The sequence below is a fragment of the Crotalus tigris genome, unplaced genomic scaffold (assembly GCF_016545835.1).
Source record: "Crotalus tigris isolate CLP2741 ecotype Arizona unplaced genomic scaffold, ASM1654583v1 scf7180000017637.401561, whole genome shotgun sequence".
Lineage (NCBI taxonomy): Eukaryota > Metazoa > Chordata > Lepidosauria > Squamata > Viperidae > Crotalus > Crotalus tigris.
Genome location: NW_024096530.1, coordinates 332,877 through 358,552, shown reverse-complemented (window position 1 = coordinate 358,552; position 25,676 = coordinate 332,877). Strand labels below are relative to the sequence as shown.

Here is a 25,676-nt window from a genome sequence, read left to right as displayed (position 1 = left end):
TTGTTCTTTTCAATGCTTTGTTTCCCCTGGGTAGTCAGACACCGCCATTTTAGAGGGTAGGAGGAAAAAATTCCCTTCCCTCTCTCCTCACAGGGGGAAGAAATTTCAAGAAGCTTTTTACAGGAAAGTACTTGGGGTACAGAGAAGGTAAGATCTCACCCAATTCCTCCGCGTTGCTTTGAAAGTGCTTGTTGATAAATTTGGCCTTGGCTGTCAGCAGCTTAGTGATGGGCCATGTTGATGGCCAATGTTTTCCCTGTCAGTTTGAAGAGCTGCCCTGGATCAAACGGGAGGGCTGCCGCTCTTCCGCAATCACTTGGGAGTCCTCTTCTTGCTTGTCGCCCCTACAGGGTGACTTCTGACCCTCCTCAGGGTCCCCTGGCAGAAGAAAACCAAATGGTGGAGGGAGCGATCACCCAAACGTTCGCCAACGCCGCAATCGCAAACTGGAAGCTGTTGTTAGCACTCTTTCTGAGAGTCATTGAAACCACTTGGAGGTTTATCTGTGCCCTCAGTTACCTGAATAGTGCAAATGGGTATGGAATCTTCTTGGAACTGCTGAAAGGACTGTCTTGTAAACATGAGATAGGTGGTGTCATATCCCTCCCCCTTTGTTGAGAGAGGGCTATTCAATCTTAATGTAGATGGCCTCTTTGACTCCTCTTTCAAACCATACATGTCTGTCCAGAATGTGAACTTTACTGTCTTCAAAAGAGTGATCTTAGTCTTTCAAATGCAGATGAACTGCTGAATCTTTCCTGATGGGTTTGTTCTCCTATGTTGTGCCATGTGTTTGTGAAGTGGTTGTTTTGTTTCTCCAATGTACAGATCTGTACATGTCTCACTGTATTGTACTACATATATCACATTGCTCAGTTTGTGTCTAGGTGTTTTATCCTTGGGGTGGACAAGGTTCTGTGTTAGTGTATTTTTGGGTTTCAAGTGTGTATGTATATTGGGTTGGTTGAAAATCCTCCTGAGCTTTTCAGATATTCCTGCAATGTATTCTAAAAATGTTTTGCCTTTTTAAATTTTTAAAAGTTGGAAAGCAGATAAACTAACATATATACATGATAAGGACTTTCATTTTAAAATTAATTTTTTATATCAAATAGTACTCATTCAAAGTAAAATGAATGCAAGTAAAAGTAAGGCAAGTCTGCTCAGTGGCCAAAATGTTCTTGAAGGACATCCAGTCCAAGAGTTTATAATAATCTGGCATAGAATTTGCTGATAATGGGTAGAAGATTAATTGAGCAGTAATTTACAGGATAACCTGTATTATCTTCGTTTATTGGAAAAATGGTGGAATGAAGTCAATCACTAAGGATAGAAGAGTTATTTATAACTGTAAAAAGTGTGGCTAGCCCAACATAATTTAGTTTTAAGAATTCTCTTAAAATTGGATATGTACGGCAGTTGGGTGCAGTGAAATACTGTAAATAAACTGAGATAATATTGAGTCCAAGATTTGAGAGTGATGAAATTATCATTATAGAAGATAATTTTGACAGGGACTCAACAAACACACTGCCAAAATAGACATTTTTTGTTGGTCAGAGTCTGTGGAATCCTTGTCCAGTTCTTTAAAGCAAAGTTTTGCTCTCCCCCCCCCCCCCGTCCCTTTAAATACTGGTCAGTCTTATTATGGATTAAAGTACTATATTATCACATCTCTCTGGTAAATACTGCAATTTGCTTAAAGGCACCCCATATGTTAATTTAATACATATAAGATATAATACCTCATAAATGACTGGAAGAAATTAGCTCCTACTTCAACTAAGCATCCTTAAATTACCTACATTACTATACCATGGTACTACCATCCAAGTCAAAGGATGGTAACCACCTAGGTAACCTAGTCAACAAGGCTATATTCTTCCCCCAGTATTGCTTCATTTTTATTTTATAATATATTTGAGTTGTTGCCAAGTCAGAATTCCATCCTCCATTCAATTGTTCCTTTTCTATTCTTCTTTGTGCTGTCTCTTATCCAAATAGTCCTCCAAAGATTTCTTAAAGCTATATTGCTTTATTGTACTATAGAACATCTTGAAATTTACTATTCCAAAAGAAAGGTCTTGATGTTTTCTAGGAAGTATTGTAAGACTCCACTTAGATGGATAACAGAGGGTAAGCAAATTGAACATGTTAATTCTTGGATGTTCAATTTCAAACTTTTACCAGCTGGTCAATTCAGGCAAGAGTGCTGCCTAAAAAGCTCCTCTTTTAAATTTTAAATTCATTGTTAAGTTCATAAATCAATTTGAAAATAATTATGGCCCATCCACGATTGAATTATTTGAATATGTTTTGGCTATCAATTGTGCATCTGTAAGGAAATTCCTAGCTTAGGCATAATTTAATCAAAACTCTTAAAAGTTATATGTTCCTCACTCAACTTCTAATGTTATTAAAATTAACCTGCATCTCCTTTTGGGGCTTGATGAAGCCCCAACTCAATAGTTTAGCTATAGAAACAATTCCTGATCCATCTCACCTTGCTTAACAGGTTTGGCTCTACCCTAGAGAAAAATTAGCAATGACTTGGTATATTGTGGCCTTTCCTTGTTGGCAGTTTCTGCCCTTTCTCTGGATAAAATTGTGGCTGAATTACAGCAGAGGAATTGGGATTTACTGCATAATTGGCCTCCACAAATCATATTAATAAAATTAATAGTTTTAATAATTTATATGTTCTCCACAGGAAACTTTATTCTGACATAAATAGTTTGTTACCATTAGGATGACAGTTAGCAAATATATTAACCTTTTGAATGAAAGTCAAGCCTGCTTGAGCTATGCATCATATCATTAAAATGTCCACTATATATCCAAATGGCAATTGAAGCTCATAACCCCAACTGCCAATAACTATAATTGCTCCTGTAATTATGAGATTATCAGTTCTTTTATTTTCAGATATCTCTAAGGTTGCAAAATTATCAGTAATGTGGCTTTTAGAAGTTTCCTGCTACCTTAGTCACATTACTACCTGATTCAGGGTTTTATTTTATATAGTTTTATACTTCTATTTTATTTGTTGCATTTTGCCTTTATGATAGATAGGACTTGGACTATAACTGTTTTGAATTAGGTCAGCGGGTACCAAATGTTTTGAACTGTAGTAATAAACTGTTGTAAGGAATTTAAAGGACAGAATGCAGATAAATAATATTTCTTTATTAATCATACTTAGCAAACAGGCCTTTCCATATACTTCCCCCTCAATATATCGCAAATGACCAGTGAAAAGGTTGTCAAATGAAGAAATGGTATCATGGCTTCTAAAGTACCTCCAAACCTATTAAATCCAGAATGCAAAATTGCCTAGTGGCAATCGTAGACCAAACTGTTGTATTTTATTCCTTGAACTGCCATTTCACAACACCAGAAGTCTAAATGGAAAATAATCAACAACCAAAACAGCTTCTTAAAACCTAGACATTTATATAACTTGCGATAATGCAAAAAAAGGGCTTTTTTATACAATTTATTTCTCCTTTCAGACAAAGTTAAAGAACAAAGATGCTAGTAATGTTTGTAAAAAAAAAAAAAAAAAAACCTGAAAATCCTGATACCAATATTATCCTTTTATCCATAACATGGTATAAAATTGCCTGGAGTCTGAAAAAGCACAGGGAATGGTTCTGAAAGAAGAGTTGTAGCAGAAGAAAACTGAACCATTAAGCTTATTAAAGGTAACCTTTTCAGTTCTTTTTTTCTGTCTGTATGCAGCTGTTATTGATGGATATGAGGAATGCAGCTAAGACTCTAACTGTTGCTATGGTTTCTGGGAAACTATAGTTTCTACTTCACAAATAAGTGCATGAAATTCAGAGCATGAGTGAGTTAAAATTCAAGACACATTTTAAGACATGATCAGCTAAGCTGACTGTATCTCTGAGGTTCTTATATTTATTCTCCACATTTCTCCCCATAATTCAGAAACTTTTGTTGGCTTACATAGATACATATGATACATAATTTTTCTAGTGAAAAAATAGTGTGGGAAGAATCCAGAGAAATAAATATTTTGGGGAATATTAAGGGCAGAATATTGTATTTCCCCAAAGGATCTTAAAGGCAGAAAAGCAAGCCCAGTTTTTCTTAATAGCCCCAAGCAGAAACTCAGCAAAAACCAGCTTTTAGAAATGCAGATGTAATAATCCATTCAGGAAGGTTGGGGCCAGGAAGCTAGAACAGGGGTGTTAAACTGCTGGCCCGCAGGCTGGATGTATCACGCTAAAACTGTGCCAACATTGCTGGCAATGGGAAAAAAGTCGCGATACGTCGCAATATATCATGTGACATCATGAATTTGATGCCCATGAGCTAGAAGCTATGAGATTAGGAAGATACAGACTTCTAAAATCTACATACCCCACCCAAACTCTAAAAGATACGACCTTTGGGGACATAATAGGATTAATCCACCAATACCAAAAGGGCACACTCAGACTCAGGTCAAAGTATATGACACAGGAAATACAAAGCCTCAAACAGGAACAGGAAACAACCTCAAGAGCCTCAGGGGATATAAAAACCCACTACTCCCAGCAACATGTGGTCAGCTTTCCCAGAGCTATGCTTCTGTCTAGCTTTGCTCTTCAATAAACTCCAACTTTCTTTCTAAAGCAGTCTCCATTTTGTTTATTCCCAGCTTGGACTGGACTCTGATGAAGACTTTTCATTCTACAATAGGATCTATGGGCAGATTTCCCCCCCCCCCTTATTAGCAAACACGATTGAACACTTATTGTACAGAATTGCTGTTAATTCTTACTGGATTTGGTCTCACCTAGACTGAGATAACTACTTTTTATTGTGATTGTCAGTTTGGTGCATGTTATGTCTTTTTTTAGTGACATCTTCTAATTTCTTTTTATCAAGTGGAATCTCATTTTACAAATATTTATTATCATATTAAGGAATCGCCCATCTCCCTCACAGAGGGACTTGGTGATGTACAAATAAAACATTAAAAGCATAAAAACAGTATATAAAATTTAAAATGTTACAAATACAATCAAATACAATCATCTGGCTAGATTCTGAAGTAAGTTGTTCAGAAAACAGACTCAAGGTCAAATCAGATGGGAAAATACTAATCAGCACAGAACCAAGAAATACCTCTTGATAATAAAGACAACTGTAGCTTAGAATAAAACAACCTCCTTTATGTATGATTTGTGATTATCAGGAATTAACTTCTTCATAGATTAATCTCAATTCTCATCAGCAATCCTAGTTATTTCAATGATAGTGAATAAAAGTCTCCCTGGAGACTTGATGAGCACAATCTTAGCAATAATATTGAAGTTGTCTATCACTGCTGGGATTTTATTTTTGTCTTAGATTAGCAACAGCCCTTGTACTGTTTGATGGTCTTCTACCCAAATACTAATCTGGTTCAAGCCTGCTTAACTAGCTGTTCAAGTCCTGTGACATAATGTAACCATGGCAGTATACAAATCCTGATGTTTTATCGGGAATGAAGGCAAATATATGTGTCCCAGGATAATGTCGCAGGAGTCAATCTGGATCTGTCACCGGCACCAGAGGTTTAATCCTCTGAGCTTTCAACTTGTGCTGGAGCCCATCTTCAGGGAACTTCTCTCTAGTAGTAACTAAACTTATGGTCCTGGTGACCGACCCAGATTGGATTCTGAATTTTTATCTTGAGTGGATTTTTTGCACATTACTGTAAAATTGGTAATATACATGTGGGCCTAGTTTAGGAGAAATAGTAGTATTTGGTTGTCCTCGTTGACTATCCCAGATATGCTAAACAGTGCTGATACAGCAGTGCATCTAAAAGTGAACTATTGTGCTTCTGCAGCCAATGTTGTCTGCTGTTCCGAGATTCAACTTCGCCCCAGAAAGCAAACTCTTGAACTTGAGAAAATGCCTCTTTGCTGCTATGTAACGGTCATCAGCATTTTTGCAGCCTAGATGAGACCTGCCAAAAATAGTACTTGAAAAACGGCGAAGAGGAGGATGGCTTTAAAATATGTGTGGGTAACAGTGACGTGTTATCAAATCGGATTTACCCTTGATGAGGAACGCGGGAGCAGGCACAAAGCTCATTATCCCTTTATTGTTCGGCGATTCTGCGGGTCTGTGAGGAGGCGGGAGCAGTTATTACCCATCCTCGTTGTTGCCAGGGTACCGCTATTTAGGTCACACACAAGGCAGAAACGAGTCACATCATGCCTCCATGACATACTCATATACTCTCCTGCTGCTTTTTGCAATCCTCCAGACGTAAGCCTCAGGCCCCTTACAGAATTCCTCCCATCTCCCTTTCGGCGACCCAGAGCTGCGCCACTGCAGCAGCGAAAGCCGCTCATATTCTAAGATGGCGGCTAGACTAAGCAGGGCTGTTCACGTGACCTAGGGAGACTGTTGCCAAGAGCAGACTTCTTTTGACAGAAATCTCGCGAGATCTTACAGGAACCGGTTGAACCACTAGAGTTTTTATGAAACGAAAACAGAAGGGAGGGGGTGGCTAGAGGAGGGGGAATCTCGCGTGAATAGCGCTATAAACTTTGTGTAGGGAAGCCTCGCGGTACCATCTAACGCCTCCCGAATCGGAAGGAGTCCAGAACTTACTTTAGTTCTCGCGGTAGCCTTGGGATTTCTTCACCCTCCCCCCACCTCTTAATGCGGAGCGGAGAGTTCTCCCCGCGATACCTTTTGCAGCAAGCAGAGGTGGGGGGAGGGGATCGAAAGGAGGAAGAAGGGGCGTGGCTTGCGCGCTGAAGTCAGCACGGCGGCTGCGAGGGGGCGGAGGAATATATAAAGGCCCGGGTCGAACGGGGGGGGGTGTTTCAGTTAGAGAAGCGATTCTAAGACGGAGGTGGGAGAACTGTTGTAGGCGAGGCGTGTATTACTTCTGGTGAATCCGAATTTCTCTACGCGGAGCGGGACCTCCCGGAACGATCTCTCGTTATGAGTCATGTGGCAGTGGAAAATGCCCTCGGTCTAGATCAGCAGGTGAGGGAACTCGAAGGAAAAAGACGGGTGGGCCCGGAGTAGCGAGGGCTTTTCGCCCCTCCCCCATTGGTGGCCGATGTGGCTTCGGGGCTCTCTCGTAGTCTTCAGCGCGTTCCTTTGCCCTTGTGATAACCCTACTATCTTCCCGCGCTCCACCAGCCCGGCACGGTTTCTGTGCCGGCCTTCTGGTGGCGTATTTGACTGTGACGCAGTTCCTTTTTTGGAGGCCGCAATTGTGGCGGCTTGGGCGAATCGTTGTAGGCCGAAAAAAGGAGCGGGGGAGGGGGCGTTGAAGGGCAAGGGAGAATCGCGCCGAGGCATGAAGGATAGGGTGAAGCGCCCCTGGGCCGTGTGAGACAGGCCGGGCCTGTTCCGGGGCTTTGTGCGGCTCTGGCGAGTGTTACATCTGCCGGGCCCCCTGGTGGCGCTGGCTTCGAACTGCAGCGGGCGGGGGACCACGGCGGCCATCGAGCGATGACGAAATGGGAGGACGGGGGAAGCGCGTGCGCGGTTCCCCAGCCGGGGAGCGGGAGCCACAGAACTACGGCTGCCGCTCTTGCTTCCCGTGTTAGGTGCGCGCGCACGCGCAGACACGCGCGCCCCCATCTCCTTTGTCCTCGAGGCCCCTGTCGAAAAGGGGGAGAAAAGGGTGGTACCGCGCCTCGAAAGGCGGATTCTCCTCCTTTACGTTGACTACGGTCGCTCCGCTCCTCGCTTCCATTCTTGCCCATAGACGAAGTGTTAAGAGAGCGGTGGCAGAGTAAAGTCCTGCGGGCGGGGTGGGCTAGAACCAGCTCCCGAAATGGATCGAGGAGAGCCGGTCAGGGAAATCGGAGCAGGCGTATGACGCTGCCGCCGGATTAGCGGCAGGCTAGGAAAGCGCAGTCGCCGTTCGCTGCGGCAGAGCTGGAATGCCGCGGCTGCGGCCTGAAAACGCAAAGAGTAGGCAGGAAACGACTCTCCCAGCTAGATCTATCTGGTCCCGTCAGGCGGCCGCATAGTTTGCGATTTTTGAAGGAGGGTGTATTTAGACGAAGTTCAAAATAAACGTTTTTACTTGGGCAGGTTTATTTTAAAATAAAAAGAATTGATATATCTAATGCAATGTATAAAGCTGCGATTTACTGCATAGGGCTCCTGTAGCATATCACTATTTAGAGTAATGTGATTTTGCTCAAAGAAATCAAAACTGCTGTAACGCATTTGAAGTCTGGTGGAGAGGATTTGCTTCTATGTGCATCAGGAGTTTTAAATCTGGATGGTAGTTATTGGGAAACAATTGAAATGTTTAATTTCAATATAAAACACTCTGATGGTACACCACTTTAATTGCCTACTCTATAAATAAAGTACTGATAAGGCAAATGAATAAGTTTTAGATAAGGTTTTCTCTTGCTTTGATATTGCTAGTGAAATTGCTTGATTTTTTTGTGTGGAAGCTAAAACTTGGCAGGTTTTCATTTGAAAATGTAACTAATGATAACTTTTGTGTATTTTTAAGTTTGCTGGTCTAGACTTGAATTCCTCAGACTCTCAGAGTGGAGGAGGAACAGCAAGTAAGTACATAATTCAAGAATATGTTGCTAGAATTAATAGATCTTATGGGTGGCCTATCATTTCAGTAAAAAATAAGCTACTATTCTGATCCCATGTCAGTATTTATATTTGTTATGGATCTTTAAGGTTAAGTAATGGTTTTTTAATCTTCCTGGACAGTTGAGGTTCAAAAGAAACATTAAGGACTGCATGCTTCCTAAATCCAGTGTTTGATCAACCTTCATTCAATTTCTGAATCCTATAACTTGGAGCTTGTTGGAATGGAATATCACCTAACTGTGCTATCTTTATTCCTTTTATACTGCCAAAGAACCACTATTGATTGAATTCAAGTACTGTACTTTTTACGTTCTGACAATATTGGGATAAATAGGTTTCAAAGGAAATGATACAATATAAGCATTAGTGGGGGTTACTGTTTATTTTTACTTTATGATTCTGAGGTAATCTGTTAATGGCAAAGTAGGTTATTACATAACTACACTTTATAAATTATGCTACTGTTTAGAAGATTGTTCTATATCTTAATAGCCAAGTAAAAGTTATAAACTAACAGCTTCCAATCATGAAAAGTATAAGAACAATACTGTGATGGATTGTTCTAGAAAGCAGAGGTTTTTAAACTAACAAGTATTTTTTTCCCCCAGAAGGCCGGTACATTCCTCCTCATTTGCGGAATAGAGAAGCTTCAAAGCAGGGTATGTTTGTTGGTATAGATTTCAATTGTGAAGTAATATTGCTTTATTTAAACTTGATTCATAGGTGGATATGCATTAGGACACCCTAAAACATTAAATATTAGTCAGAATCCTATACTACAGCTTGGAAGTGATATCTATGGTTATAAGTAGCAAGGAAGCACATAAAAAAAGAGTTGATTCGCACACTAACTCAGTGATATTTTTTACAGTATGAAGGTTGCAAGAGAAAATTCAGCTTGAGTGTAATACTGTTAGTAGGACAGTGATTTGAGAGTTGCATTTTTACTTCATCAGTAAAGCTATTTAAGTAATAATACAATTTACTATACCTGACCAATGATGATACTGGGCCAGCAGAAAATATTGTTTCTTCTGAAAGTTATGTTGAAAGTCATTGTCAAGTACTGATTCTAATGTGGAATGACATAATTGATAATTATGATAGTTCAGATTGCAATTATGAAAGGATCCATTATGAAATGAAATATTTTGAAAACACTAGTAATAAAAGAAATGGAAGTAAGCAGAGACCCAGGCTTTTTCCAGTTTAGCGTGGGTGCTGTTCTTTCAAAAAGCCTGCTCACTCCTATAGGGTTAGAAATTTAAAACTTCATAGAAGGAAGTTTCTAAAGCTGTTAATTAGTTATTAAAAATATTCTGAGATAAAATTATAATGATCAAAAAGGTTGTAGAAATGATAATCAAATTTCTGAGTTTTCTCAAGAGGACCCATATTTCAGGAATTAAATCTTGTTAGATACTAAACAAATAAAAAATAACATTTAATGCAAGCTTTGTTAAGTTTAGATCAGTGGTTCTCAACCTTTTTAATGCCGTGACCCCCAACCGGTCGTAAGTCGAGCACTACTCAACTGGTCGTAAGTCGAGGACTACTCAACTGGTGCAGCACCGTTTGCAGAATGGGACTTTTGGCGGGCTCAGCAGGGCAGAGACAGCCTGGACAATTCCTATTGGCTTTTGAAAGCCAATAGAATTAGACTCTATTCAAGAGAGTCTATTCTATTGGCTTTCAAAAGCCAATAGAATAAAAGGGAGTAGCACAGCTAAGGAAAAGGTGGAAAAAAATGATGGACTGCATTGTTTGGTGACCCCGGTGAAATGGTCATTCGACCCCAAATGGGGTCCCGACCCACAGGTTGAGAACCACTGGTTTAGATACTTCCCTTTTTATCTTTTTTTGTGATTTGAAAGAAAGTTGCTTACACCCAATTTTTGGGAGAGAGGATTATTTTAAGCTGACAATAGTGGGCAAAATATATCAAGTTTGTTTCTGTGTTGTAGTCTTGTGGCAGTTACATTTAACAGTTTTTTATTGATTCTTAACAATTGATTTAGACCTATCTTCCATTTTTAAATTTAAAATTATAGGGATATGGTCATGTGGTCCAATGAGCAGTAGACCCTTAGGTCATTCACCTTTTTTTGAAAATTTTAGAAGACTTGAATGTACAGCTTTCTTTAATATATTTGTCCCATTATTGAAACTAGAGCATTTTGGCTGTTTCTTGTCTTCACTGTGGAACTTACTGTAAGCTAAAACTTGATAGAATTTGAAAAATTGTTTTGACTTCCAGGATTTCCATAACCATAAATAGCTAATCTTAGTCTATGGGTATACATGGGTAAAAAGTTAATAGACTTGAGAAGCTTTTAAAATTGTGTGAGTTATGAACGCATAACAAAGATTAACAAATTAGTGCATCTCTCACCTATTCTAGTACACAAGGAAAAGGTCATCTCATTAGAATGATTTTTAGTAATTTTCTAGAAGTTGTGTTCTTCATACATTTTGGCTTATACTGTAAATATTGACTGCTGATTGGGAGTGATGTTGGTCTAAAACAGTGTTTCTCAACTTTGACAATTTTAAGGCATGTGGACTTCAACATTGAAGTCCACATGCCTTAAAATTGTCAAGGTTGAGAAACACTGGTCTAAAACATCTTGGGCCTTGTGGGAAGGTTCATGAAAGACTTGAAGTGGGCAGCAATTCTGTTGCTTCACAATGACATTCTAATTCATAAAGTAATTTTGGGGCCTTTTACTAATTAGGGAGAAGAATTAAAAGTTTTTCTTGTTAAAAACAGAAAGTCAAACTGATCTCTTAGATGAAGGTGGGTAGCTGCTTGGGTTAATCTTCCCCAAAGGGATATTAACATGGTAAGGGTACTTGAAAGCAATTAAAGAGAAGATTCATAATACTATTTTGAATGAGTGAATAAAAATCAGCTTTTTACTGGACTGAAACAGGCTTGGAAGTAGTGAGAAATGTTTATTTCTGACTGTCCTAAGCTGTTGATTGGCCAGCTCCTTTGTTTTTTTTTAAGCACTCTGTGTTAGATGATAGGAGGGGGGTGTCCATATTGGTCACAAAAATTCAGAGACTTGCTTGTTCTTCTACTTGTCCAAATGTGAGCTCTACTGTCACCAAAGGTAAGCTGATATATTTGCAGAAATTTTACATTTCATAATGATAAGATTGCCAAAAAGTTGTTGGAGACATTCCATAACAATGTTTTAATATGCTTTCGAACTGAACCATGGGAGTTTTCATGGCTCTTTTGCAGCATACAATATCCATAACTATACAGCAAACTACTATTCCAATTCGATGCCACCATCAAGAAGCTGTAAGTTGGTGTCAGGCTGGGGTGATTTTAAAGTTTGCCGTTTGGGAGCATGCCTCTAAGCAGTAACTTGCAGTTAACTAACAGTTTGAGCTTTTTCTTCAAGCACATTCTCAGGCATGCCTTCCTTGCCTCAAGTTAATACGTTCCTCTATTGGTGTAACGATTAAGGAAACATGATTAAGACACAGGCAGCGAAGAAATGTTAAATTCTTTTGCTCCATTCCAAGTTTAGTACTTTTTTGTAACACTGGTTTTTATTAAAAGCCTATAATTTAGCAAGTACCAGGATCCACTTTTGTAGACTTAGGGTTACAAGGTGAGAAAGTTATTTGTTCTTAAACAGGACACCAGCATAGTAACAAAAAGCTTGACATTCACTTTTATTAATTTTAAATCTAAGGTTATTAATGGCTATAGTTCTTTTTATGGCTACATGTACTAAAACTATTTAACATTTTCTTCACCAGCAATGCAGTTAAACTGTTCGTCAGTAGTGTAAATCTATTCCAAGTTTTAAAATAAAACACAGGTTTTCTGTTTAGTGGGCACGTTCATATAATGTTATACACTAACATAATGTGCTGAATCTTTCAAGGTAATTCAGCAGGTGGCTTAGTACTTTTCCCATTATTAACTGTAAGTATTTTATCTATGAACTGGATAAGTTTCTGAAAGATTTAGAAAGATCACAAATTTGAATAGCTTATTCAAAATACTATAATAAAATTAATGGCAGATTTTAAAAGTAGAATTTGTTGGCATATTAAATACTGTCAGACATAATAGGACAAAGTTTGGGGAGCCCTGGACTAATGTGATCTTTTGAACAGATTAGTTCATAATGTCCAGTTTTCCTTAAACTTCCCTTTCTTAAAGAATTGGATTTTAGACTGGAGGCATGTGGAGAAACGGGGAGGCGCATTGCCTGTTCTGGTGTTTCCTGGCTTGTGAGGAAAAAAATCCTTCAGCTCTAGTTGTAGCAAATACTTTATACCCTCCCTCCCTCCCCCCCCCCTCCGGGGAGCTTCATGGTCACATTTTCTATAGGAGATTAACCTGAGCGTGATTCTGAGACTTCAGAATGTTTGTAAAGAAAAACCAGATAACTAACCTTTTACTAGAATGATGAGTTTTTCATGGGCTCATGAATGAAGGCAAATATATGCGTCCCAGGATAATGTTGCAGGATCCAATCTGTGTCTGTTACCGGGACCAGAGGGTTTAGTCCTCTGACCTTTTGGACTCATGCTCTGAGTCCGAAAGCTTAGAAGATTAAACCTTTGGTCCTGGTGACTGACCCAGATTGGACCCTTTCATGAACTTTCTAATGATAGTTGCAGACTTCTAATGTACTGTACAAGCAGCTTTTTCTAAAAAAAAAAAAAAAAAACCGATTTGAAAAAATGTACATATTAGCACTGGCTAGTCAGAGTGGTGCTTTTTAATTGCTGTGTGCTTAATAAATTGTATCTTTGAGCTTAGCATTGGACATTGAGCTTAGTGCTGGACTTGCTTCAAATTGACCAGTTTTTATTTAGGATGTGCTTCAACTTATTGCATGGCAGCAATATTGGTGTACAAGATACATAGCTATAGTACAGTTATAGTTATGTTTTTAATATTCTTAAGAATGTTCAGCTACATAATTAAGTATCCATAAATTTTGCAGATTTTGTGAACATAGATGCAGAGAAACCTGCAATTTTAATTATTTGAGGGCAAGTTGCCCTTTTTTAAAAAGAAAATTGCCCTTAAGTGTAAATTTCTGGCAGCAAAAGTCACACTGTTACAGTGGAGCTGGCACAAGTGACATTTAACACTTTAATTGTTTAACTTTTTATTCTCTGCTAAAGATTCCCCCAGCTGGGACTCTCGTGGAGGTAATGGCTATATGAATGGATATGATCGTGACAGCCGGATGAATGGCTACGATCGTGATCGCGATGTGTTTGGATCCAGAGGAGGATCTGGACGTGATGACAGAGGTGGGCGTGGGGACCTGTCGCTTCTATCCAACTTAGTGCTTAAATAGTGATTAAAAAATAGAGAGCTTAAGATAGGGCAAAGTATGAAGCTCATGAAACTTCTTACGGGAAATTCTTTGAATTTTCTTACCAAGCAGCTTTAATGGAGCTGCCCTCCTGAACAGAAATGCAGCAGATATCATAGTTCTCAAATTTTAACGGGTCTTTAGAATCCTTGCCACAAAAAGTTGAAGATGATCAATTTGAATCCTGGAGTCAAAGCTTTTCACATCAGAGGTTTCTATTAATGACTTAGCAATATTAAAGCTACTGCCCAATAGTTGTTCCAATTACTGTCTTCTCCAGGTTTTACATGTCAAGGCTGGTATAGATTCTCAAAATCTTTCATTTGACTTTCTTCTTAACTGGTGTCAGTATGTGGGCAAATTCATGAAACCTGAAATGATCCAGTTTTCAAGCTGTTGTGAAATTGTGAAGTTTTAAATGACCATATGTTTAGTATGGGTTGCCTAATGGTTGTATTCTAGAGATATGCCATAGGCTCATTCCTCATTGAACAGAAGTAAAAGTATCCAGGGTAGGTGGGTTTATTCAGCTTGAAAGGATCAACAGCTGCTGGATATTGAATGCCATTGCCTACAAAATTAACTATCTCTCTCTCTTTCTCTCTTTTCTTTTTTCTTTTGGTGTCAGTGCCATCTTAACTTGATGGCAGTATGACTTTGAACAAATACAGATGTTATCTTTGGAAGACTGGTGGCTACTTGTTGATATTAATGGTTCTTTTCAATATATTTCTTTTCTCTTACCTGTTAATATCTTTGGAAATATTTCATAATTAATTGTATTTATAGGATTTGATGGTGGATGGAATGCTGCCAGAGACAGGGATGCATATAGTAGCTTTGGTGCAAGAAGTGAACGTGGATCAGGAAAATCAAGCTTCTTTACTGAACGTGGCAATGGCTCAAGAGGAAGGTAACCACTTTGTTTAATTTTTTAAAAAAAAAACTGCAAATCTTTACTATTGTCTGCAGAAATTTAGTTGTATCATAAGTTAGTTTTAATAAAATCATTTCACTAATCCTAATATGTTACTGGTCTGAATTGTTTGGTGCCAATAGCTAGGTGTCTGTGTGTTTGTTTTAATTAGAAAAAAATACTCAGCATTTCCTATAAAATTGCTTTTGGCTAATAGATTAGTTCAGAATTTGTGAAAAATTATTTTTGGTTTGCCATATCTAAAATCTTGCATGGGTACTTTTGTCCTTATATCCAAAGCCTGTTCTGTAACTATTTGGTTTGGTGTGATTACAGCGTATCTTGATTTTTTTTTTAATTACTCTTGCATCCCCACTTTCCATCAGAGTGTTCAAGGTAGCATGCATGTTTCCTCCCTTTTTATCTTCATAAGAATCCTATGAAGTACTGATAGATTGTACTGAGTGAAGGAATGGCTTTAAGGTCATGAATGTCATGACTGAAAAGGGAGCTGAACCCAGAGTTTGGTATACAAGAGTTCCTAATTAATTACTAAGAATAGAGATGGAATAAATGCAGTCTGAATCGTTAAAATCCTTCTACTTAGTTGAATCTCCACAACTGATAGTGAGGGCAAAGAAACAATAGAGAGCCTTTGATAGCTGAAAGGCAAAAGCTGCAGCCCTCATATCAGCATGATTCCCAAAATTTTCACATGTTGGTTTCTTAACATGACAGAAAACTGAAATTATTAATTTCTATAGTGTTAATTAATTAAACCTGATCTTTTTTGGATTATATCGTTAGTATGTTTCTGAAAAGCAAAATGGGCTTAAGCCTCAAATAATGCAATCTGTTTTAAACCAAATGTGAATAATTTAAAGCTGCCAACTTGCTAGGCTGCTTTAAAGTAGCACGTACATGTGGATTTAATGCAATATTGTATGATGTTTAGGTTTGAGGATCGTGGTGGAAGATGCAGTGATTTTGATGGCATTGGGAGTCGTGGTGATAGGAGTTCCTTTGGTGGTCGATTTGATCGTGGTGGAAACAGTCGTTGGTCTGATAAAAGTGATGAAGATGACTGGTCAAAACCACTTGCCCCAAGTGAACGTGTGGAACAGTGAGTATTAAAGGTTTACCTGGCAACTTTCAATGAAATATTCAATGCTATATGATACCAATAGACTTATTTTCATTCTAGGGAGCTGTTCGCTGGGGGGAATACAGGCATTAACTTTGAAAAATATGATGACATTCCAGTTGAGGCAACAGGCAACAACTGTCCTCCACACATTGAAAGTGTAAGTACTACAAGTTTCATAATGCATTTATTTGGTAACTTGTGCTAAAATTGTTAAATTTTCATATAGTAATAAATTAGTACTTTTTAATTGATTAATCCTTCAGAAAGGACATTGGTTCCATTTTTATGCTAGTAATTTTGTTTGGAAAGAGATTATGCCTTATAATTCTGTGTCTGATTCTTTTTAAACTTGGTCATCTTATTATGCCTTATTAACTGTTAATGAAGTGTAGGTGTGGGTCTTTATATTCAGATTATATTTGTAAATAGTACAGTATATATCTAGATTGTGTTAACACAGAAGTAATATTAATGCCTGGGTGGCTTCCTCCTATTGCCTTTGCTTGTCGGAAGCCAGCTGGGAAGGTTACAAATGGGGATCCCATGACCCCGGTACAATGCATCTATCATAAGTACATGCCAGTTGCCATGTGGCCCAAATTTTGATCATTGGACCAATAACTGTAAGTGTGAAAAATGAATCTTTAAAAAAAAGACATGAGCTGATTGTGTAGCATAGTCCAATTATTTTTTAAAAAATAAATCCTGTTTTTCATACATTTTCTTCAGTGGAAAGCAGATCCCCCCCCCCCCAAAAAAAATTGCATCCAGGAATTATAATTAGCTGCTTTTGATAATCTGCTGTACATGGAAAAAAGCTGTTTGCTTCAATGTCAAGCTTAGAACTGATTTTCTGTGAATACATTTGAATTGTTCTTAGACGTCAAGCACTCAGCCACCTCAGAGTCAAATTCCTACCAAGGCTTTAAATCAAACAAGCCTCTATAATCAAACAAGCCTCTATAATCTATAAGCAAGGGCAGTGAGTAGGGTGGAGTGCTCCATCCATTCGGGATCAGGCCTCCGTATGAGTGCAACGCTGGCTATTAAGGTAGTTGGACTGATGTAGAATACTGCTTAATAACTGAAATACCTTTGCAGTTTAGCGATGTTGACATGGGGGAAATTATCATGGGGAACATAGAACTCACCCGCTACACTCGACCTACTCCTGTTCAGAAATATGCTATTCCTATCATCAAAGACAAAAGAGATCTGATGGCTTGTGCTCAGACAGGTAAGTCTGTCTATGTTATAGTTGCATGTTCTAAATGAATTAAAAATAAAATTTAGGAACTATGAAAGCCATGCAGTGCAGATTTAGAAAATTTTCCTTTAGAAACCTGGTTGATTATTGTATTTTGAAGTAACGTTGTGTTGAATAAATACTGAAAATGCTCTTCTCCAAATGGAGGGGTTTGGGTAAATTGTAAAAATCTGCTGTTTTGCATTTGGCTGTAATTGGTTAACTACCACTAATTTGAGTTTGCATGATATATTTGGAATAAAAACCATTTGCAGCTAACACAGGTTTCTGTATAACTTAGAATAATAAGCAATAATTGCTTAGTGATTGAAATTGTTTTCAGAAATAAAAGGATTTTGCATTGCTAACAACTTTTAATGTACCTTTCTCTAGGTTCTGGGAAAACTGCTGCATTTCTTCTGCCCATATTGAGTCAGATATATACAGATGGCCCAGGTGATGCTTTGAGAGCCATGAAGGCAAGTGTATGGTTTGCAGCATATAAATATCTATGAAAAACTCCCAGCAATGTGCATTTCATCATGCTTTCTCCAGTTGTCAGTTCTGTGTTAATGTGGGCATTTGTGATGGGAACGAACTCTTTCTGTTTGGGAACATAACTCACTCACTTGCCTGTGCGGGAGAAAGGCATGCACTACTTTTGTTTCAGCACAAAAATGCTCTACAGAGCACAGGTAGGCCTTGACTTACAACCATTCATTTAGTGACTGCTCAGAGTTTTAACGGTATTGAAAAAAGTAATTTTTGATAGTTTTTTATACTTAAAAACTGTTGCAACATCCCCGTGATCAAAACTTAGGTGGTTGGCATCTGGCATGTGTTTCTGACAACACTGTTCCAGGGTCATGTGATCACCCATTGTAACCTTTCCAGCCAGCTTTTTACAAGCAAAGTCAATAGGGGAAGCCAAGTTTGCTTCATTGAATCACTTCAGTGATTCGCTTAACTGACAAAAGGTAAAATAAAATGCAACTCAACTGCCTTGCATAGAAAAATTTGGACTGAATTGTGGTCGTATGTCAAGGACTATTAGTATTGCTGTTTAACTTCAAGGAAATAATTGGGCAGAATGAAATGGGCATAACATTGGGCTATATTTTCAGTGACATCTTGCTCTTTAACATTACAGGAAAATGGAAGGTATGGGCGACGTAAACAATATCCAATTTCATTAGTTTTGGCACCAACAAGGGAATTGGCAGTGCAAATATATGAAGAAGCTAGAAAGGTAAATATTACAAGCCCTGGGAGCTTATTAGCAGATCACAAGACAAAGTTTTAGATCTGAAATTCTTGATTTTCTTCCCTCTAGTTCGCCTATCGTTCCAAAGTCCGTCCTTGTGTTGTATATGGTGGTGCTGACATTGGTCAACAGATACGTGACTTGGAACGTGGCTGCCATTTGCTTGTGGCAACTCCAGGCCGCCTTGTAGATATGATGGAGAGAGGAAAGATAGGCCTGGATTTCTGCAAGTAAGTAATACGGTTCTGTATGTTTATGATAAGAGTTGTAATATTGATAACCTTGGATATTCTGGAGCTTCCTTGTCAATATGGAATCATAGAACTCTTTATGTGCTACTATGTATTTTCTAGATACTTGGTTTTGGATGAAGCTGATCGTATGCTTGACATGGGTTTTGAGCCTCAGATTCGTCGTATTGTTGAACAAGATACTATGCCACTAAAGGGTGTCCGTCAGACAATGATGTTTAGTGCTACTTTTCCAAAGGAAATCCAGGTATTTATGATGTTCAACTTTCCATAAGATTCAACACATTAAAGCAGTGGTTCTCAACCTGTGGGTCGGGACCCCATTTGGGACCGAACGACCATTTCACGGGGGTCGCCAAACAACGCAGTCCGCCATTCCCCCCCCCCTTTTTCCTTAGCTGTGCTACTCCCTTTTATTCTATTGGCTTTTGAAAGCCAATAGAATAGACTCTCTTGAATAGAGTCTAATTCTATTGGCTTTCAAAAGCCAATAGGAATTGTCCAGGCTGTCTCTGCCCTGCTGAGCCCGCCAAAAGTCCCATTCTGCAAACGGTGCTGCACCAGTTGAGTAGTCCTCGACTTACGACCGATTGAGTAGTCCTTGACTTATGACCGGTTGGGGGTCGCGGCATTAAAAAGGTTGAGAACCACTGCATTAAAGGGAAACCGATAAACACACTGAAAGTAATTGTCTATGGCACGGGTATCACTCATCACGTGACATGTCATGACTTTTTTTGCATTGCTGGAGCTGGGGTGGGTGCGGCCTCTGCATGATGCAACCGGCCCATGGGCCAGCGTTTTGACACGCTGGTCTATGGTAAACCCAAAGCTGGTGTTCAAAAGTCAACTGGACTTTCTTGTTTTTTTCCTTGAAAACCTTTCGTTTCTCATCTAAGAAGCTTCTTCAGTTCTGGCATGAGAATCAAAATGTTTTCAAGGAAAAACCCAAGAAAGTCCAGTTGACTTTTGAACAGCACCTTTGGGACAAACATGACCTAGATGACTGAGAATCTATGGTAAACTTGTTAAAAAGAAATAAGCAGAGGTCTTGAATAGTTTTTCTGTTGAAGAACTTGTCTATAGTTCCTATTGGAACACTTCTGTACACCCATAGAGTTTTGTGGTGATTGATGAGCTATGGTTAGATGCATATTTATGCTAATTAAGTGCTATTTTTTTTAGATGCTTGCTCGTGATTTCTTGGAGGAATATATTTTTCTGGCTGTTGGCCGAGTTGGCTCTACATCTGAGAACATCACACAGAAAGTAGTATGGGTGGAAGAGTCAGACAAACGGTCATTTCTGCTTGATCTCTTGAATGCCACAGGTAAAGACTGAGGAAGAATTCCAGCATAAATCTAATGTAACTCTGTGTTAGCTGAGGAGAAAAATGCAGACTTCCCTTCCTATTTTCTCCTATAATTGACTGTTTTTACTTCAATCTGCCTGCAACTAGCTTGATTAGTAACTTCTTTTTTATTGCAATCATAGCACTAGTTTGTATCGCGTGGTGCTATATTGACAGGTAAACCATTAATTAATGAAATTCTTTGTATATGCAGGCAAGGATTCCTTGACTTTGGTGTTTGTAGAGACTAAAAAGGGAGCTGATTCCCTGGAGGATTTCCTGTACCGTGAAGGATATGCTTGCACCAGTATTCATGGTGATCGCTCTCAGCGAGATAGAGAAGAAGCATTACATCAGTTCCGCTCTGGCAGAAGTCCCATCTTAGTTGCCACTGCAGTAAGGACATATTTGGTTATATAGCTTTGTGTGTCTTTTTAATTTTAACTTTGGGAATTCAGGGTTCCCCTCTTGTCTTCAATAGGTAGCGGCACGAGGATTGGATATTTCCAATGTTAAACATGTCATAAATTTTGATTTGCCAAGTGACATAGAAGAATATGTGCATCGCATTGGCCGTACGGGTCGTGTAGGAAATCTTGGTAAGAGGGCATTAATCCTGGCGGGGGTTTTGTAGTTGCTAAGATCTATATATGCAGAAGTGCTAAATAACTTGAGAATGTAGCTGCTCAGAATTTTCCCAACCTCTACTGAAAAAAGCTTTTTCAAAATAATAATGGACATTGATTAGGATGCAAGTACTTTTAAGGAGATCTCTACCAATAAAGGCCTGTTGGAAAAGATCAGTATGTATTATTGAGTGAATTTGTAAGTTCCTTGTAAGGCAGTATATGAACTTGCAAATCTTGTTGCCAGGTTTGGAAAATTCCTAACGGAAATTGGCATTGGATAGCTTTATTGCATTTCTGAGAAATTTTCACATTGAAGAATATATTTGTGAAAAGAGTATCCCAGGTTTTGAATAACATCCCCGTTTAAATGCCTTTGGTTTTGACATGTTTTTACTTTCAGTGTTGTAAAACATGTACTGTAGAAGGAAAAGCTCATCAATGGCTTATCCTTCATACAAAAAGGGGAACAAATGTATCATAAATGCAATGATAAATTACTGTTAACTAAGCTCAATATGAGTGGTTAGGAAGGACTATCTGCTTTTGTGTCATTTTGAAAATAAGCACAGATAGCTGAAGTTCTCATGTTTCCTTAACTTTTCTTTTAGGTCTTGCCACATCATTTTTTAATGAGAGGAACATAAATATCACAAAAGACTTGCTAGATCTACTTGTTGAAGCAAAGCAGGAAGTACCATCTTGGCTAGAAAACATGGCATATGAGCAACTTCATAAGGGCGGAAGCAGCCGTGGACGTTCCAAAGGGTAACATGAATGAATTTAAGTTTGAGAAACCTGCCTTCCATATAGCTGGCTAGAGCTTCACTCAGTTTGACTTTACATTAGGTTGGAAGCTGTGTTCTACTTCCTGTGTTTTCAGGATGGGGGCTTTTTGCTGTTCCAATATTCCTTTGCATTTTGCAGAAAAGTAGGGTGTGAAGGGGCTGTTTCACTGTTGAAAGACCAGAGAAAATGGTAGTAAATATGGTACTTATTTATTAGATTTATATTCCACTTTCTTTGTAGGAGCTCAGGGCAGCATGCATGGTGTTCCCTGCTTACTATGTTAGACTTTTTGGTTTGGGGAAATTAGATGCCAGTTCAGTTGAAATTCTGAAATAACGTTCTGCAGAGAATGAATAATGGATAGCTTAAAAAAAAAAAAAAGTTGAAGAATTTAAGACAGTAGCTATAACGAGCATGCTATAGCAAAATAGATACAGAATATAAGAATTAACTTTGCTAGAGGGGTTATTTAATGGGATTTGTGGATATTTTAAATACTGACTGACTACCTTTTTGTTTTCCTTCAGCCGCTTCAGTGGAGGCTTCGGTGCCAGAGATTATCGAACAAGCAGCAGCAGCGGTGGTGGTGGGAGCAGTAGTTTTGGCAGCAGTCGTGCAAGTAGCGGTCGCAGTGGTGGTGGTGGAGGTGGTCACGGAGGTAGCAGAGGATTTGGAGGTAAATCTTTTGTACTGTTTAGGTTGGGAATGAAAGGTGATAGAGGGTTTTCTATGTTAAAATGTCTTGCGAACATTTTCATTGTATCTTAAATTTCTCTCTCTCTTCTTTTGTCTTAATAGGTGGTTATGGCGGCTTCTATAACAGTGATGGATATGGAGGAAACTATAACTCTCAGGGGGTAGATTGGTGGGGCAACTGATCTGCTTGCTGAAGATTCTTACCAAACAAGCTAATATGGAAACCACATGTAACTTAGCCAGACTATACCTTGTGTAGCTTCAAGAACTCGCAGTACATTACCAGCTGTGATTCTCCACTGAATTTTTTTTAAGGGAGCTCAAGGTCACAAGAAGGAAAGGAACAGAAGCCCTACTTTGAAGAAGGTTTAAAGACTCCATTGTAGTCAGGATTAACTCCTCTACCCAACCCCACTCCCACTCCTAAACTGTATTTATAATTTTGTGACTGAGGATCATTTGTTAATGTACTGTGCCTTTAACTTTAGACAACTTTTTATTTTGATGTCCTGTTGGCTCAGTGATGCCCAAGATTATCAATTGTCTTTGCAAAATTATTCAACTTGGGCTTTATAAAAATCAAACCTTGGCACACAGGTGTGATACAACTTACAGGAATCATTGATTCATCCACTTTATCTGCAAAAACAAAAGAAAAAAAACTTGTGCGGTGGCCTACATTAGGGCTTTGATACTTGGAGATTTGAAAAATAAAACATCTTGAAGCATATCAATGGAATTAGTTTCTAATGTGGCACAACTGTACAAAGTTAAAGTTGATTTGCTCACTCTATCCTGGATAGGTACTTCGAACCTGATTGTCTTTAAAAAGCCATTCCAGTCCTGATAATGAGGTGATGTATGGATTGCATGCATACAAGCACTGTTTTAAAAGTAAATGCAAGTAAACACAGCAATTCCAGTGTTTAGGCAGATTATTAATGTGAGCTAGCCAATAGAAGGCAGAACATTACAGGGAATGTTTAAAGGTCTGAACTTGAAATAGTTTTTAGGAGAATTCATCTACTTAGACGTTTCAAAATTGCCTGCCATATTAAGTTGAAATGGTAGAATGGCTGACCATAACAGTGAAGGTCCATTTTTTAAAAGGGCCTGACTGATTTTTTTGGTCTTAACGCATGCTAGTGTTGATGTTTTTTGGTCAAGGGGGAATGAACAGGAAGAATTATGCAGCAGGCTTTATTTTAATGCAGATTCACATTACTCTGTTCAAGCTGCGTTGAAGTGTTAACTGGCTTACTGTAGACTTGTAAAATGGCTCCAGAAGAGTAACAAATTCTGAGATCACAAAGGTTGGAATGTACATAACTGCACAAGGTTCAATTCTGCTATCAAGTGCAGTTTTAGTCAGTTTTAGTTGCATAGGTTTCCATTGTATTTAGTCTTGTTATGCTGATCTGGCCAAAGATGAGTATTTCCAACAGTAAAAGGCCTCTGTCACTTAGTGTCTCTGAGATAACGTCTGTTGCCAGAGCTATTACCATCTCTTTCTCTAAGTGGCATAGGACAACAGCAAAATCTCCTAAAGTGCAATAGATCTTTTCAAGTGTATTGTGCCTTGTACTAAACTTTAAGTAGGTGCACTTGACAGTATTTGAAGTCATTTGTTATGGTGCTATTTCAATTAGTCTAGATTTAGGCCCTTGTACATTTTGCCCATAACTTTTTACAAAATACTTCTTTTATTGCACATTCAGAGAATTTTATATGTCTTGTGTGCGTGTCCTTAACTTCCAATCTTATTTTGTCTCTTGGGAGACTGAACGCAGCTTGGCTAAGGAGAAGGAACTAGATTCTAAAACTGGGACCATGGGAATAATGGTTGGGAAGAAAACTATTTGCACACGACAGATTTCTAGATACTTTTTGCTGCTAGTTTTGTGTAATATTTATTGAACATTTTTGACAAATATTTATTTTTGTAAGCCTAAAAGTGATTCTTTGAAAGTTTAAAGAAACTTGACCAAAAGACAGTACAAAAACACTGGCACTTGAATGTTGAATGTCACCGTATGCGTGAAATTATATATTTCGGGGTAGTGTGAGCTTTTAATGTTTAAGTCATATTAAACTCTTAAGTCAAATTAAGCAGACCCGGCATTAGCAGTGTAGCCATAACTTTCTGATAGTAAAACAAAAATTGGCAACTTTAAAATTAAACATGCCAAGGTTTTGATACACTTGTCTTAAGATATTAATGAAACACTTCAAAACACTGATGTGAAGTGTCCAGATTCTCAGATGTTCGTTGCGTGAGTTTTGTTTAGTTGTGTGGTTTTTTTTTTTTTTCAGTGAATGTCTGGCACATTGCAATCCTCAAACATGTGGTTATCTTTGTTGTATTGGCATAATCAGTGACTTGTACATTCAGCAATAGCATTTTAGTGAGTTTTACAACCAGCAATATTCTTCAGTTGTGATAAAGATTCAGTCATATGCAAAGAATGGGTTTAAACTTGCTGAGTGTAAACAATATGAGCGTCAGGTCACTGTAGGTTTAGTAATTGCTTATTGTATTAGTTTAGATGCTAGCACTGCATGTGCTGTGCATTACTCTCAAATTTTAATAAAATAAAAGGTTGAAATGAATCCTGTGTAGTTTTGATTCTTACTAAAAGTGGAATGAATGGTTTAACCATAAGAAAAAACAGATGGTTGGAAAAATTAATGATTCTGCTTCTCCTAATCTCTGACTAAATCTGGGCACCATGAACTGAACTTTCAGGGGGGCCTTTTGGTTTGGGGTAGACAGCCATTTATTGCCTTTTTGTATACTGTAATCCAAAACAGATAAGTAATAGTATTGGTTGCAACCTGTAGATGAGGTTGTTTAGTATAATAATATAGTAGAAATATATAATTCAGCAGTTACTTAACTATCACTCATCTAGTAAGCCACTTTTGGGACTGGGAGACTATATTTACATTAACCTCCATTTTAATATGCATTGGACCATTGAAGTAGAATTGTTTTGTAGGATCTGAGTATGTGATAAGTGTTTGTGACAAGACAGATGGAAGTTCGGGTCAACAAATGTGACCTGTAAGAACTTGTTAGTCACTTTAGAAAACTAGTTGCGTGTTAGGTTTGAATGAGCATTTGGGGAAGGATAGCAGAGCAAGAATATAGTAGTAAAAATTTATTTGCTGCTCAGCCTCCAGTAACAGGTGGTTTACAGCTTTTTCAAAATATCAAAAGCAAAATTGAGCACGATGGGTAAAGATGACAGCATTATAGAATAAGGAAGACTGGTGTTCATACAACAACTCGGGATATGTCAGCTAGCAGAAGACAATGAAAATTCCCTGATCAACTGGGAAACAGCATCCATATATGCATTAGATTGCTTTGTTAATTTGTGCTTTATGTTTTGTCATTAGTTGCTTACTGAGAGGTGTGGCACTAAA

At 38.3% G+C, this 25,676-nt stretch overlaps 1 protein-coding gene across 3 annotated transcripts; it reads left to right on the top strand.

Moving 5' to 3' along the window:
- The first annotated feature begins 6,798 nt into the window (after positions 1 to 6,798).
- Positions 6,799 to 24,857, top strand: DDX3X (DEAD-box helicase 3 X-linked). 3 transcript variants are annotated; one of them, XM_039334839.1, is made up of 19 exons: positions 6,803 to 7,002; positions 8,504 to 8,558; positions 9,207 to 9,257; positions 11,849 to 11,911; positions 13,765 to 13,896; positions 14,751 to 14,874; positions 15,833 to 16,000; positions 16,082 to 16,181; positions 17,126 to 17,261; positions 17,664 to 17,749; positions 18,421 to 18,519; positions 18,604 to 18,764; positions 18,888 to 19,032; positions 19,971 to 20,115; positions 20,351 to 20,532; positions 20,618 to 20,735; positions 21,374 to 21,530; positions 22,079 to 22,227; positions 22,350 to 24,857. In XM_039334839.1, exons 1-19 carry the CDS (start codon positions 6,958 to 6,960, stop codon positions 22,427 to 22,429), a joined length of 2,196 nt encoding a protein of 731 aa, XP_039190773.1. In that variant the 5' UTR covers positions 6,803 to 6,957; the 3' UTR covers positions 22,430 to 24,857. The 3 variants fall into 3 exon arrangements, with proteins under 3 accessions (XP_039190775.1, XP_039190773.1, XP_039190774.1); XM_039334840.1 differs by lacking the exon at positions 11,849 to 11,911 and having other exon boundaries at positions 22,350 to 22,429; XM_039334841.1 differs by lacking the exons at positions 11,849 to 11,911; positions 13,765 to 13,896 and having other exon boundaries at positions 6,799 to 7,002; positions 22,350 to 22,429.
- Positions 24,858 to 25,676: the final 819 nt, after the last annotated feature.